A 13,608-nucleotide genomic window follows, 5' to 3' on the forward strand; every position below is an offset into this window, starting at 1 on the left:
ATATGGATGTGTCAGATCTACTGATATCCTAGTTTGGTCAGAAAAACATAGTGATGCACATGGAAAAAATCAGAATTGTCAACATTTGTAGAAAAGTTAGTTTATTTTTTTGTGTAAATTGGGTCATATGTAGGTGATGGGTAATATGTAGGTGAGGTGTAAAGAAGAGAAAGACATGGGAAAGAGTCTTGTTTTGGAGTTGCTGAAGAAAGTTGAAGGTGAAATGGCTGTCTTCTAGAAAAGAGTGCAGGACAATAGCAAGGAAAAGCAAAAGACAAGTACCAGTACAAGCTGTGCACAGCCCAAGAATTAGCTTGGAATTTGATGCTTTTGCTGTCTTTCATCATTCAGCAACAATGAAACAAGATTTTTGTATTGTCTTGATGTTTTAATATTTTCCATTTTTGTAGCCCTTAATGTTTCTCTCAGCTAGCTCATCTCTTGCTGTCTTTTAAATGAGATTTGTACATATTCCAGCATTGAGATCCATGTACCATAACATCAAGAGTTGTTCTGGTTTTCAGGGGTACCAATATAATGTTTTGCCTGCAGATATTAGTTTTTCAAATACAGCTGTAGGTCAGACAGTTCTTTTCTTAGAATCTTTCTTCTGATCTATTCACTGTTATTTCATCAGCGTGTTTGTCTCTTCCGCTTTTTCTAGTTTGCTTCCAGCTTTGAATTTGACAATATTCTGTTTGTTTCCCATTGTTAACTATTTTGTGTTTGGCAGTGATTGACTTCCATGTGGTTTTGGTTTCCTAGTCTTCTGTTTACTTAATGTTGAGTGTAGTAGCATTAACTTCCAATCTCGACATCTGCATTTTTACTGTAACAAACTCATTTGCTTCAAAGCCTGCTTTAAAGTAGGAAGCTAATTAATGATTCTATATTACTCTAAATAAAGTTTGTTTTTCTGTAAGCAGCATTTCCAAGTCCTTCATTTGTGCTTTGCCATTCCCTAATGAACGCTCGCGAAACTTGCTATCATTACATCCCCTTGTGTCACTCTCTGATGGGATAGTTACTGCTTTGCTATGTGTGTTTCATTCTTGTACTAAGGTTGCGTACTTTGTGTTTTCTGGTTGCTCTAATTTGGTATTCATAACTTCACAAATTGTTTGCATGATAGCAGAGATCAGAAAGCACTAAGATAATAAAATTGTAGAGATCATTAACAACAGTTGGAAATTCTGGGAAAGGGAATTAATGAAAAATTGGAATGGTTTTCAGGCTGTAGGATGCTGAAATGTATTTGTAGTCATAGCAGGAGGAAAAGGGAGCCTAAGAAGGGGAAGAATAGAAGGTATAGCAAAGAATTGAGATAACAGTGCAGAGCTCCTTGATTAGGGAAAGTAGGGATGCTTTTCATACAAAATCTACATTCAGAATTGTCCTGAGAAACTGAGCAGGGAGACTGCCTTCTTGCAGCAAAGTGTGTCTGTATATGTATGTAATATGTACATTTATGTTTAGAAATACACAAGTCTGAGAAATACAATGAGAAACAACTTGAATGTATTCAATTACAATGACAACTTATTATTTTTAAAGAAGTCTTTAAGTGGGCTACAAAATACTTCGATGGACTGTAAAAAAACTAAACCAAAATCAACCCACAATAAAAATTGTTGATTTAGTCCTTGCCTTTTTCACTCCTATGGCTTTTCTTCTCTGCTTGTGGTAATGAGCCCCTGGTATTGTAGGTGCTCACCTGCTCCACAGTCACTGAGAGGTAAGTGCTGAAGCTTTAGGAGGGGAACTCCTGTTGGCCATCTGGCACCTGAGCCTGCTTCCTTCTGCTCCAGGAGAGGCAGCAGAAGGGAGTAATGGCTGAAGCATGCTCAGGGCTTTGGAGAGGGAGTGGTGGGGTCTGGTTCTGCCTTTTTCTGTCTCTCCAGAGAATGGAATTATGCATCTTCTCACTGTTTGGAACTGGGATTGAGTGAACTGTCAGTGGCTTTTGGTAGGGACAGTCACAGGTATCTCTGACTTTGGTTTTTACTGCTCCATGAAATCCTTCAGCATAATAGAAAAATGACTTTAATTAGACAGTTAATGTCAGGTCCCTCAACATAAGGTTGAAGTCTATGGATATATGCTTTTAGAACTTTCCTTTTGGCCACTCTATGCCTTTCTTATGCACCTGTATTCCAATTTGGCAGGTAGTAGCAGATGGAGAGTGAAGAAGGATGTCTTGTTTCCAGAAACTTGGTATGCACCAAGGAAAGAAAGGGATTTGTGAGTTGTATGGGTTCTAAGTCTCATTAACTGTCATAACTATACCACTAGATAGCGTGAGAGAAGATATAATTCAGATACTTTTGGTGAAATTTCAGCATCGTAGGTATGTTTACTAATATTTTTAATTTTTTCATCATTATTTTATTACCATTTTATTATCTTTTACCTTTGATAAAAATCAAGTTATATGAGTTTTGTTTTGAAAACCAAATCATACAATAAGGCATATATAGCTTTTGATCTGCTCTGTAGTAATTTGTGAAAATTGTGCTTGCTCATCTCTGTGCCTCACTGTTCATAGAGCATTCCTCCTGCATGACTAGTGAATTTCTGTGCCAGGATACTGCTGGAGCAGGAGGAAAGCATGGAAAAGGAAGGGCTTAACATAAGCCATTTCTCAGCAATAACTAAGAGTTATTAGCAACACCACAAGTTGCTAAGTTTTAAAATGAAAGCATCTCAAAAAGACTTGTTTTTTGAAGCACTGCTGAACATGAGAAGCAATGGACTTGTGCCAGTCTGAGGTCGAAGGCTGTTGTGTTGTACATGCAAAGTGAAGGGAGAAGGTGTCATTTCTTGTGATGCACACTACCAGAGAGCAGGAAAGGAAACTTCTACGTGCATTTCTGATGTCCGTGTCCAAAAATGGCTCTTGATAGTTTTTACTGTGCATGTACCTTCTCAAGTCAAACCACTGTTCCTTCTACCATTAATTGCCCAATCTGACAACATAATGTTGTCCTTGACTATTTTATGATATCTACTGCATTGATCCAAAACACAGCCCATGAAGGAAGTTCCTGTTTCATTATGTGAACAATGTGGTCAGCAGGCTTCCGGACAGGCCCAGGTTTCTCAAGAGTCTTATGAAATGGTAAACAAGCATGGATTTGTCATGTGTATTACTTAATTAACCTGAAAAAAAATGCTCCAAAATTTTGAGTTTTATTCTCAGGATCTTGTGTGTCACCTTATGAATAATGTAAAAATACTACATATTAATAACTAGTAGTAATTTATTTTATGGGATTCTTAATTGTGAGTTTGATATCCTGATACTACTTTGCTGTTTTCCCTCTATTTTTCCCCAGGTGTTTATTTTTAATATGTTGACTGTACCTAAGTGTGAAAACACTTATATTGTGAAATAAAATACTTATTAGAGGAGGGAAATACAGGAATTAATGGAAGCATTCAACAGATGATGTCCTGAAAAAGGACATCAAAAGTTGCTGCTGAGAAAGACACTTATAAAATTCTTAGCTTTATGTGACTGACATACTGCTGTTAACTGGAAGTTTGAAAATGTATCGAGACAAAGTACCTTCTGTAAAATCCTTTCTAAAAAGGGCTTATGAGGTCAGATGGCAGTTGGGTTAGAGCAGTAAAGTGGTTTTTGAGCTAAAGTGTCAATTTGCTGCTTTCTGTGGTATCACAAGCTCACAAATTCCCATAATCTGTTCCTTAGGGTGTATTTCCTCTCCCTTTTCAAGAAACTTTGGACTTGGTTTAGTTACTAAGAAAGAAACACTCAACTAGACAGTTTCCAAAAGTCACAGGTCCTTATTTAATATCAAGCTGTCTAGACTTAGACTGGCATGTGGGTCTTACTGTCTCTGTCTTTGAACACAGAACTTTACTAGTCTCAGTAGTATAACGGACCTCTGCTATAATTTTGCACAAGACAGCACTAACTATCCTTCCTGCAATTGCTCCTAAACTTATTGGCCACATGAGTGGAAGGTAGTCTGTTCTCTGTGTGTGTAATAAACTGCTGGTGCAATAAGGAATACAAGCATTAGGGTGCAACTATTGAAAAAAAAATGAAGGCTCATATCTGATATGCATCTGGTAACTTGAAATATTTTCTGTTACAAAGACCAGACATTGGTGTCATTCTGATCTGTCACCTCTGTAAACCTTAAGTTATTTGCACTGATAAAGTTGATTTTGGATACAGTGAATAAGAACAGAATTTGAACACTGCAAGAGGAAGAAATGAAAAAGCTGCATTACTAAAAACAAAGTTCTTGTTAGCTTAGCATTCCCAATCTTTTGCAGCATTCATAGGTAAAGCATTCTTCCTTCATGATAAAACAAAACCCACAAAACCAGGTTTACACTTGATTTATTGAAAATCTCAGTTTTGCATAATTATTCAACATCTGCAATTCTTAAAACATTAAATTTTGAACAAAAAGTCCATTAAGAAAAAAATGTAGACTTATATTCTCCTTTGTAGATTTTATACAATCAAAAGCAATGTACTCTTCAGAATCCACATGAAATGTTTCTTAACTGCAAGTTTACATGCCAAATCCTTCACCTATGATAAACCTATTCCAGCTGCCAAAGTCAATGCACAGTTACCTTTCTAATTATTCCCTCTTTCACTTTCTATAGTTGAATTTGAATGAGGAGAAAATACAGTCAGAGCTCTCAGCTGCAAAACAATAATTTCTTCCAGATGAACTCTGCTGACAACTGTTGCGTTATTTTCCTTCTACCAGAGATTGTTATTTGTAATGGGAGAAACTGAACTGCAGCAGTCCTGTGTCTTTGATCAGAGCAGTCTGCATTCATTAGCAGGTTAAACTAACACACCAAACTGTTTCACCACTGTCAGAGAGGCAGAGCAGCTGGGGGACCTAATCTCTTAAGGTGTGCTTGGAAAACTTGGCAGAGCTTATCTGTTGGAGTTTTGAGCTGAAATCTATATCTAGTAGCTTTGATAGTAGAGGTAGATGTCTCATTTGCAGCTTCCCAGAGCTGGTTCAGCATTTTGCAGATGGTTTGTAGCATCACAGTCATGGTGATGCAAGCAAAGATAACTCTGTGGTATAACTGGTACTGAGAGAGGGACAGGGAAATGGCAGGAAAACATTACTTGCTACTCTAGCTGAAAGAATTATTTTTTTCCTAGCCTTTGTCCTGATCACAGAAGTAAGCTTTCTAATTCCAGTTTAGAATACAAAGCATCATATGGAAATGAGATATGCAATACCCTAAAGGCGTACAGTCTTATTTTGGACAGAGCTTTGCAGAAAGATGAAGTAGCCTTTGGAGCCCTCTGTAAGTTCTGTAATAATACTTTTGCTTATAAAAACTATTTAGAAATATTATTGCTAGGTCCTGTTGTCTGCAGTTGAAACTGAAGTGCTGTTTCTATGTTCTATAGCCCTTGCTAGCATCTGCTTCATTTGAACAAAATGTTTCTTCATGCACCTGTTGACCCTGTTTTATATCCGTAAAATAATTCTTAATCACAGAAAGACCCAAAGTTACAATTCTGCCATTCATACCTAGATGGCCCCACAACAGGCACAACACTACTACATACACTTTTTTTAAAACACCTTTTAAAAGAGTGTTTTTAAGAAAGTTTTTAAAAAACCTGTGATGAAACGTAGTTAACACATTTATACAAGAAATTTCAATGACTTGGCACATTGTAAAAATTACTAAGTTGGATATATTAAAAAAAGTTAATTCTCATGCACCAGAGGTTTTGGCAGAAACTCTGTACCTCACTACAGTGTTAAAAGTCTCTTCATCCAAAAACTACAAATTTCTGATTTGATATTAGCTTTGCCTTAGTCAAGTGATACCTGACTAAGTATCAGTTGATCATACAGCTTGAAGCCTATACTTGCTGCTCCTTGTAATTCATGCTTTATTCATATGAACAGCTAAATATAGAAACAGAGTGTACTTACACAGCTAAAAGACTTGTGAGGGTGAGCAAGAAGGGAAAGTTTTGGTGAATAGCTTTGGTTTTATATGCCTATGTAAGTCACCCTATTAATCGTTACATTAGTCACAGCTGTAATAGACAAGAACAAACAAAAATATATTGGCAAATAAGAGGGATTTTGAGACTATAAAAATCAATGTTTATGTAATGTTTTGGCATACTGTGACCTCTGCCTTTATTAAAAGGAAAAACATGAGAAATTACTTTTTTTAAAGTTATCTATTACACAAGTTTACAGTAAGGAAGAATTCGCAAACCATACTTCAAAGTGTATGTGTATTTGTTTGTATAGCATGTAGTCACTTGTGTCACATAACAGCCAAAGAGGAAAAAAAAGGTTGTGCAACTACAGGACAGAATGATTTATGAACAGGAATTGTACCTATTTTCTCCAATTCTTTTCAACACTGACTCAATTTCACATTGATGGTGCTTTTTTAAAGTGCTGATATTTGTAATTTTTATATAATAAGAGTTCTCATGTCCTTACAATGTTAGCCCACTGTTTCTCCATGATGCCATAGAACAAAAGATGAGGATTTTTAAAAAACGTAATTTTGAAGATAAATGACAGTAATTACAAACTATGCCTGTGGGCCCCAATCCTGTAAACACTTAGGCACATAGGTAAATTCACTCAGTATTTAACAGCAAATAAACCAATGTCTAAGTTACTACTTAAAGTTTTATGTGAAAATGAAAAAAATGTCAGTATTAACATTACTTTGCAAATGCACCAGGTGTGCTATGCATAAGGTAGTCATTAACAGTCATTGACAAATCATACAAGTACAAAAAATACTGTTAGTAGCATTTGGAAAATGGGAGAGCATGGGGTGAGGCATTGTGTTCATGTTTAAAAAACCAAACTAACAAACACCACAAAAACCTACAGAAAACCCCCAAACACAAACAAGACCACCACCATCACAACCAAAAAGCCCAAGATGAATTGAAAACCTGATTTTTACTGTTTGTTCAAAAGAATCTGAAAGGGGTCTTTCTTTTTTTTGTAGTTTATTGCTCCCCCTCTCCTCTATACCTGTTACTATTGGTATGATCAATAGTGAATATTAAGTTCTACTTTTCCTCTTATCTTCAAAAAGACTTTTCAACATGTAAACCTGAACGGCCGACACCACCACCATGACTCCCAGGTTGACCATGGACCAGAAGTTCACTCTGTCAAAGTTGCTCTCTTGTATATTGCGGTCACGGGCCTCAAATGCTCTGAGCAGGGTCTGAATCTGGACACTTTTGCTTAATCTGGCTTTGACGCTGTTGATGGATTCCTGGTAAGTAATAAAAGAGTATTTTTAGAATCAAAACCAACACCTGAATTAAATGTATACCTTGCAGCACATACAAATATATTAATACTATATTACCACACGTAATTTCATTTCTTGGCCAGTATATCACCTAAAAAGCCTTAATTAACAAAGCATTAAGCTTTTGTAGTAATCTGTTTTTTCCCTTTTATAGGCTAGGGAGGTGAGAGAGAAATCAAACCTATTTGGACAAATAAAAAGCAGTGAATTCTTCAGAACTAGTCTCAAAACAAGTAATATAGTGGCAGACAAACGTAGTTTTTTTTTCTGCTGAATAATACAATTACAGTGATTTTTAATGCAAACTGCCTTCAGGGCTATAGATGTTGCTAAAGGAAAGTACCATAATGTTATATTCCCATCTGCTTCTGGTGCTTCCACTGTAGTGGCTATAAACTGCTGCTTCAGCTTTGATAGAATTTTGACAATAAATTGTGAATAGGACAACTGGAGGTCCTGCAAAGGACATACGGTGTGTCCCTGGGAACTAGAGGAAGCGCAGGAACCTTCGGGCTATGAGGACAGCAGCAAGAGGTGCACCTTATTCTCAAGTTACAAAGTAAACACCGGGGCCTAAGGTCTGTTGAAGTTTCATCCACCACGTAATAGATAATAACAACATAAAAGCTCATCTCATGAAGTGCTGATTTGTGTTCTTATAATTTTGGGACCCTGAAGTAACTTCTAGCGAGAAGAGTAATGCGTGCAGTAACAGGAAGCTATAAATTAAGAAAACCCCACAAGGTTAAACCCAACAGTAACATTTTCTCCATGGACATTTTCTATGTTGCATGGTTAATAAAAATATTTCAAAGTAGCTAATTTGGGGAGCCAAATAGTTTTATGATGATAAAGTTTACTGTTACACAATAAAGAATATCAACACCATAAAAAAGCTTTAAAAATAAGACACAATTCACCGTTTTCCCCAGAAAACATGTGATTATTAAAAAGTTAAACTACTAAATGTTTTTTGTAAATCCTCAGAGACCTTGCAAGAAAAGTAATATCTTGACTAAGTAAACAATGGCATTAAATACTAATGTTAGCTTTACAAAAATTACCTGCTTTTATAAGATTTTCAAGGCTCTCAAAGACAAGTTCTGTATTTATTTTTCTTTTGGAAGAGATACCAGTATGTAAACAAGTATCTGTCAAATACATTTACATATTGTGATCAGTGTGAGAGAGATTTTCTTTACAACTTCGCCTATTAACTTTGTTTTTTTCTAATTGTCTTGACTGCCAATTTTAATGATCTAGCCAACTCTTCAGATTCTGTATTTAGTTTTATTACTATTTAAAAGTGTATCATAACCTATAAAAGACTTTAAACATTGTCTTTTATTTAAAAATCTGCATTTTGTCTATGGCAATAAATAATACAAACAATGTAATTTTCTACCTAGTGTACTCAGTAAGTATATGTGGATGTTGGTTTGGTTTTTTGGATTTTTTTTTTTTTAAGATACCAATTGTAGCTACGATCAAACAAACAACAGATCACTGCATCCTACCAAGCACTAAGAACAGTGGAACACTGAACAATCCTTTGCTTCTAGAGTAATCTCAACATTTAATGATCTTAGAGGGAATAAAAACTTTGACTCAGCAGTACTCTGAATCTTACATCAAATAGGGTCAGCATCCAGTTTAAGGAAACATAATCATTCAAAGAATGTCTGCAAAGCTGAACCCGTGGTGTGATGCAAATTAACTCCTGTTTATTAGTTTGAAAAGATGTAATAAAATTTGGGGGCAAAAGAACTAATAGAGTAATATCTAAGTTATTGAAGATAGAAATATTAATCCGTACTACTTTATTTTCAAACACTGATAAAAATCTATGCAGTGGTTCCAACTACATCATTGAGATGAAGTAATACTTTAATGCTATAGATATTCATTGCTGCTAGGGAAAAATGTCCCATTTTAGCAGTAGGAAGAAAGGAAGCTGAATTGGAAATAGAGTGACTTTGAGACCTAGGCAGTTTCTTCTTGCTGATGAAGGGCCTATTCTGAAAATATTTTCAAATTTCTGTTTGTAGGCAAGAGACCCATGGTGCTGAGCTTCTTGTATTAGTTACTGGAATAGTTTCCAGGATGACACACCAGACCAAGGCAGAATGGCTACATGACACTTGAGTTTTTTTCCAAATGTTCTTACATGGAAAAGAATTAAAGATCAATACTAACCAGAATATCTTCCAATTTCATATCTAGGAGATCTGTTCCTGTAACATATTTCTTCCAGTCTTCCTGATCTTGTCCATCTTCTCCCATATTGTCCAGGATCAGTTCAAAGAAAATTACCTTTTCAGAAATGGTACTGAATGTGTTGTCAAAGCAGAACATGTAATCCCCATCTTCTGTTTCCACCCTGTGTATATAAGCAAAATGTGATTAAATTAACTATTCTGGTTCTCAAAAAGCGAGTTTTTGTAAGCAAAGTTTCCCCTTTAAGACTGACAACTGTGCATTCAAAATAACCAAATATGCTTTTTGTATACAAATAAGAACTCTGGGGACATTTTACAGATTGTACAGTCACAGCAAAACAATCCCACTGGCTCTAAAGGCTCAAAATGATGAAGACAGCATTTTTCTTTTGGGGGATTTTGAATTACTGTTAATCACTACAAAAAACCTATAATGAGTGGAATTCTTATACTCTATAGTAAAATTGCAACAACTATTACACATTTTGATAAAAGGATTGGAAAAAGATGGGACATTAGCTTCTTATTTATATGACTGACAAGATCTTTTGATATTAGATGTGGAGACCTTTTTCAACTCCACAATAATTATTTTTGTTCACCGACCCTTAACATCATTCAAACAAAAATATCCTTTGCTTCACGGTACGTTCCATGTAAAAAGCATTCAGTGTTTATAAAAGGAAAGTTGGTATTCTCAAACTGTCCTATTAGAAAGTCTTTTCTAATACTAAGGAATAAAAAGTACTCAACCTTTACTTTAGTTATATTTGTTAAAGAAACCAGAAAAGTACTTCATGTAACACTTCTGAGTTTGAGTATTTTAAACTTACGTATGAACTCCATCTGATTTTCTTTCATCAAAAACTAGAGTTTCACCTTTTGGAGACAGCAGATGAAAATCAACATCTAATCCTGCTCCATCTAGAACCTGTGAAACAAACAAAAAATGAAGCTCCAACCAGTGGAATTCCTGTTTGCACTGCTGATGGCAACATTTTTAGGTAAGGGAACAGACACATAAAGAACCTGAAAGACTAATCTGTCTGTACAAGTTCATGCCAAGTTAACTGGAAACAGATTAAAAACTGGTTGAACCCAAAAGCATTTTAGCAGTTTCAAAATCTTAAACTAAATGTGATCTAATTTTGCTAGGCTAGGCTTATATTGAACCTTTCCCTAAATACTTTTAAGAATGCATACAGTTTTATCAATGGGCAACCTGTAAAAATACCAACAACAGATGCCTAAATTTGGCCTTTCTATAGCAGACATATTTGATTGGTAAGTACTAGAACTAGTTCAGTGGCAGAAATTTGATAACAAAAGTCACTCCTATGCATATAGACATATATACTTGTACAAGAACACTATGCACTGTCATCCCCAAGATCTCTTTGTTGGGTGAATTAACAGTGTAGAAGACAGGACCAGACTTCTTACGCCAATCAAAGGTGTACCACAGACGTTCTCACCTTCTGATGCAGATTTAAGGTCTGAACTCTGCCAGGGTATTCTTTTTTTTCCCCAAGATAGGAGGAATTGAAGGCATTTAGCTTCCTAAGCTCATAAGAAGTATATACAGTATCACAAAGCTGTGCTGCTTTAACTGTATAACATGGCTACAGTTTTATCACCACATCTGTTGTGTTGTGGAAATTCTCTTAACTGCATAAGGGGGCAGACAGGGATCATTTTTATGACATTACTTAGGTCCACGCTAGGGGATTTTTTGTTTGCTTGTTTTCCAGAGAGCTTTTTGAGTACAGCAGTCTGCTCCTGCTGAAATGGAGGGTGAAGTTTACACTGACTCAAAGGGCCACTGGAGACTTACAAAAAAAAGTCAAAGGACAAGGGAAATTAGTAGCTAACAGCTGAAAAACCACACATAGGGACATACCTTTAGGGCTTTGATCCACTCCAAACACCCAGAAAAACAACTTTGTATCAGCATAGTGTTTATTGCGTTATGTCTTAGAAGAATTACCTGCATGCTATGTTAAATATTCCTATGCTTTAGCCACTAACATAATAAGGTACAAAATCAATTTTCAACATGGAGAACATACGGAGCTCCTTTTCTAACATTCAAATAGAAAGATGAATCATTACCATTAGCAGTAGTGCTAAGACATTTATGCCTGAGTAGAAAGAAATTCACTGTTATACTCATTTGTTCTCTCTAAAATAATGTCTTTACTTAGTTTATGATGAAAATAAAATCCAACTCAGTGCAAAATAAACTTCTGTTATGCTTAGACAGGGCTCTGAACAAAGCTTGAAAACATGTGTCTTTCATTCTTTCTCAGTTCTGTGTGTAACAATATTAGAAATTAGAAAATAATCAGGATTTTCAGCTTTGTACTTTCAGTTGGGAAGCAGAGGGGGGGAAAAAAGGGAGGGGGGGGAAAGAGAGACAGATCCGGGCACAGTAGCAGGGTGGGAAAATATTCACTGCAGCTTTCCGCACTGTATCTATTCTACTGCAAAAAAGTCTTCGTTTTATGGACAGGAAAAAAGGCCTGAGACAGAAATCTTTCCCAGACATATTTAGGAGACTCAACTCTTCCCAAGAAGACATCAAGACCTTAATTTCAGTCTAGTTAAACAGGGCTGTTTTTGTAAAACTTTCATCACTGTAATGAACGGTGTTTTAATATCAACACAAAGATAGACAAGTAGGGGCTCTGTGCATCAGTTCCTTATGCTTTAAAGGTCACATCCGTGAACTTCCTACGTTCTGCCGTTTTAAAGGATGGCGACTTGAGACATTGGAAAGTGTTAAAAAAAAATCTGCCAGCATAACTACAAAAGGCCGTTCAGGTAATTTTCTCCTCCCGAGGCACAGCTTTTAACAGAGTACGATTCCAGCGTGGCTCTGCGGCAGCTGGCGGGGCTCCCCCGCCCAGGTCTGGCCGCTGCTCGAGGCAGGGCACGGCCCCCCCCGGCTCCCGCAGCAGCGCCGCGGCCCCGGAAGGCATGACGGAGCGCCCGGAGCGGGGCCGCACCGAGCCGCTGCACAGGGGCACCGGCGCGGGCACGGCGGGATGCGAGACCCCCGCTCCCCTCGGGACACTCCCGCCCTCCCTGGGCGGCCCCCGCAGCGCGTCCCGTCCCGTCCCGTCCTCCACCCCCCGACCTGGTACTCGAGCTCCAGCGAGGCGTCCCTGCGCATGGGCTGGTAGAAGCACTCCTTGCGGCCGGCGGGCAGCGTGAAGGTGAAGTCGCTGTCGAGGGAGGGGCTGAACTCGGCGGCGCGGGGCGGCGGCAGCAGCAGCGCGAGACACCCGAGCGGCACCAGCAGCAGCCGCGGCGCCATCGCGGCCCCGACCCCGCGCGCTCCGCCGGGGGCGGGACCGCCCCGCCCCCGCCCCTCTGCACCAATCGCAGCCGCGGCGCCGCCGCGCCCCGCCCGCCCACAGTGCACCGCGGCCGCCCGCGCTGGCCCCGCCCACAGCGCGCCTAGGGCGGCGGGGCCGCGCGTGCGCCGTGTGGGACCCGCGCGGTTCGAGCGCGGGCGGAGGGGCTCCGGCGCGGCTGTGCCGGGAGAGGGGCGGGGCCGCACCGGCACCGGGGCTGGGCCCGGGCCCGACACCGACACCGACACCGACCTGTTCGGGGCCGCGGGACGGTCCCTCCCTGCCGCCCCCATCCTAGCGCCCCGTGCCTCAGCCCTCCGCCAGCCCGGGCCCCTGGCGGGGTTCCCGCGGCGCTCTCCGCCCGGCGCTGCCCCCCCCGCGCCGCTCGGCGCTGCCCGTCCGCCCGAGGATATTTTGCTTTCGTTTGTCGTTTCGCTGGTCACTGGCAGCGAGGCAAGTTTTGCTCATTGGCGTGTGCGCCGTTCCCGTGTCGGACTCCCCGGGAGCTCCGAGGTCACCGCGCTGCTCTGTGTGAGGGACTTTTGGCAACTAATGTATAGCGGGCTTTTCCAGTTTTCCTATATGACAGGTCGCGAAGCTTTTTGTGCTTCATGAACGCATACAGAACTCCTTTTCTCAAAAGAGGCAATTTGCACAGTTATTTTTATCCAGTGAACATGGGAAGAGGTAGTGTGTGAAAT

General features: G+C 39.2%; 1 protein-coding gene across 1 annotated transcript; it reads right to left on the reverse strand.

The window, feature by feature from the left end:
- Positions 1 to 4,355: 4,355 nt before the first annotated feature.
- Positions 4,356 to 12,912, reverse strand: TMED5 (transmembrane p24 trafficking protein 5). The gene is made up of 4 exons (XM_051808654.1): positions 12,688 to 12,912; positions 10,382 to 10,479; positions 9,526 to 9,709; positions 4,356 to 7,290 (listed from the first exon to the last, which is right to left on the reverse strand). The coding sequence occupies exons 1-4, from the start codon at positions 12,865 to 12,867 to the stop codon at positions 7,072 to 7,074; spliced, it is 681 nt and encodes a 226-aa protein (XP_051664614.1). The 5' UTR covers positions 12,868 to 12,912; the 3' UTR covers positions 4,356 to 7,071.
- Between the last annotated feature and the right edge of the window lie 696 nt (positions 12,913 to 13,608).

The sequence above is a fragment of the Manacus candei genome, unplaced genomic scaffold (assembly GCF_025592945.1).
Source record: "Manacus candei isolate 608988 ecotype Guabito, Panama unplaced genomic scaffold, ASM2559294v1 h1tg000005l, whole genome shotgun sequence".
NCBI lineage: Eukaryota > Metazoa > Chordata > Aves > Passeriformes > Pipridae > Manacus > Manacus candei.

Bases quoted from the DNA above. Each gene is read 5' to 3' on its own strand.
- TMED5 (XM_051808654.1), bottom strand. From the start codon at position 12,867: ATGGCGCCGCGGCTGCTGCTGGTGCCGCTCGGGTGTCTCGCGCTGCTG. The intron at 10,480-12,687 runs GTCGGGGGGTGG...TTTGTTTCACAG, and splicing joins CGCTGGAGCTCGAGTACCAG to GTTCTAGATGGAGCAGGATT. The intron at 7,291-9,525 runs GTTAGTATTGAT...ATTACTTACCAG, and splicing joins TGAAATTGGAAGATATTCTG to GAATCCATCAACAGCGTCAA.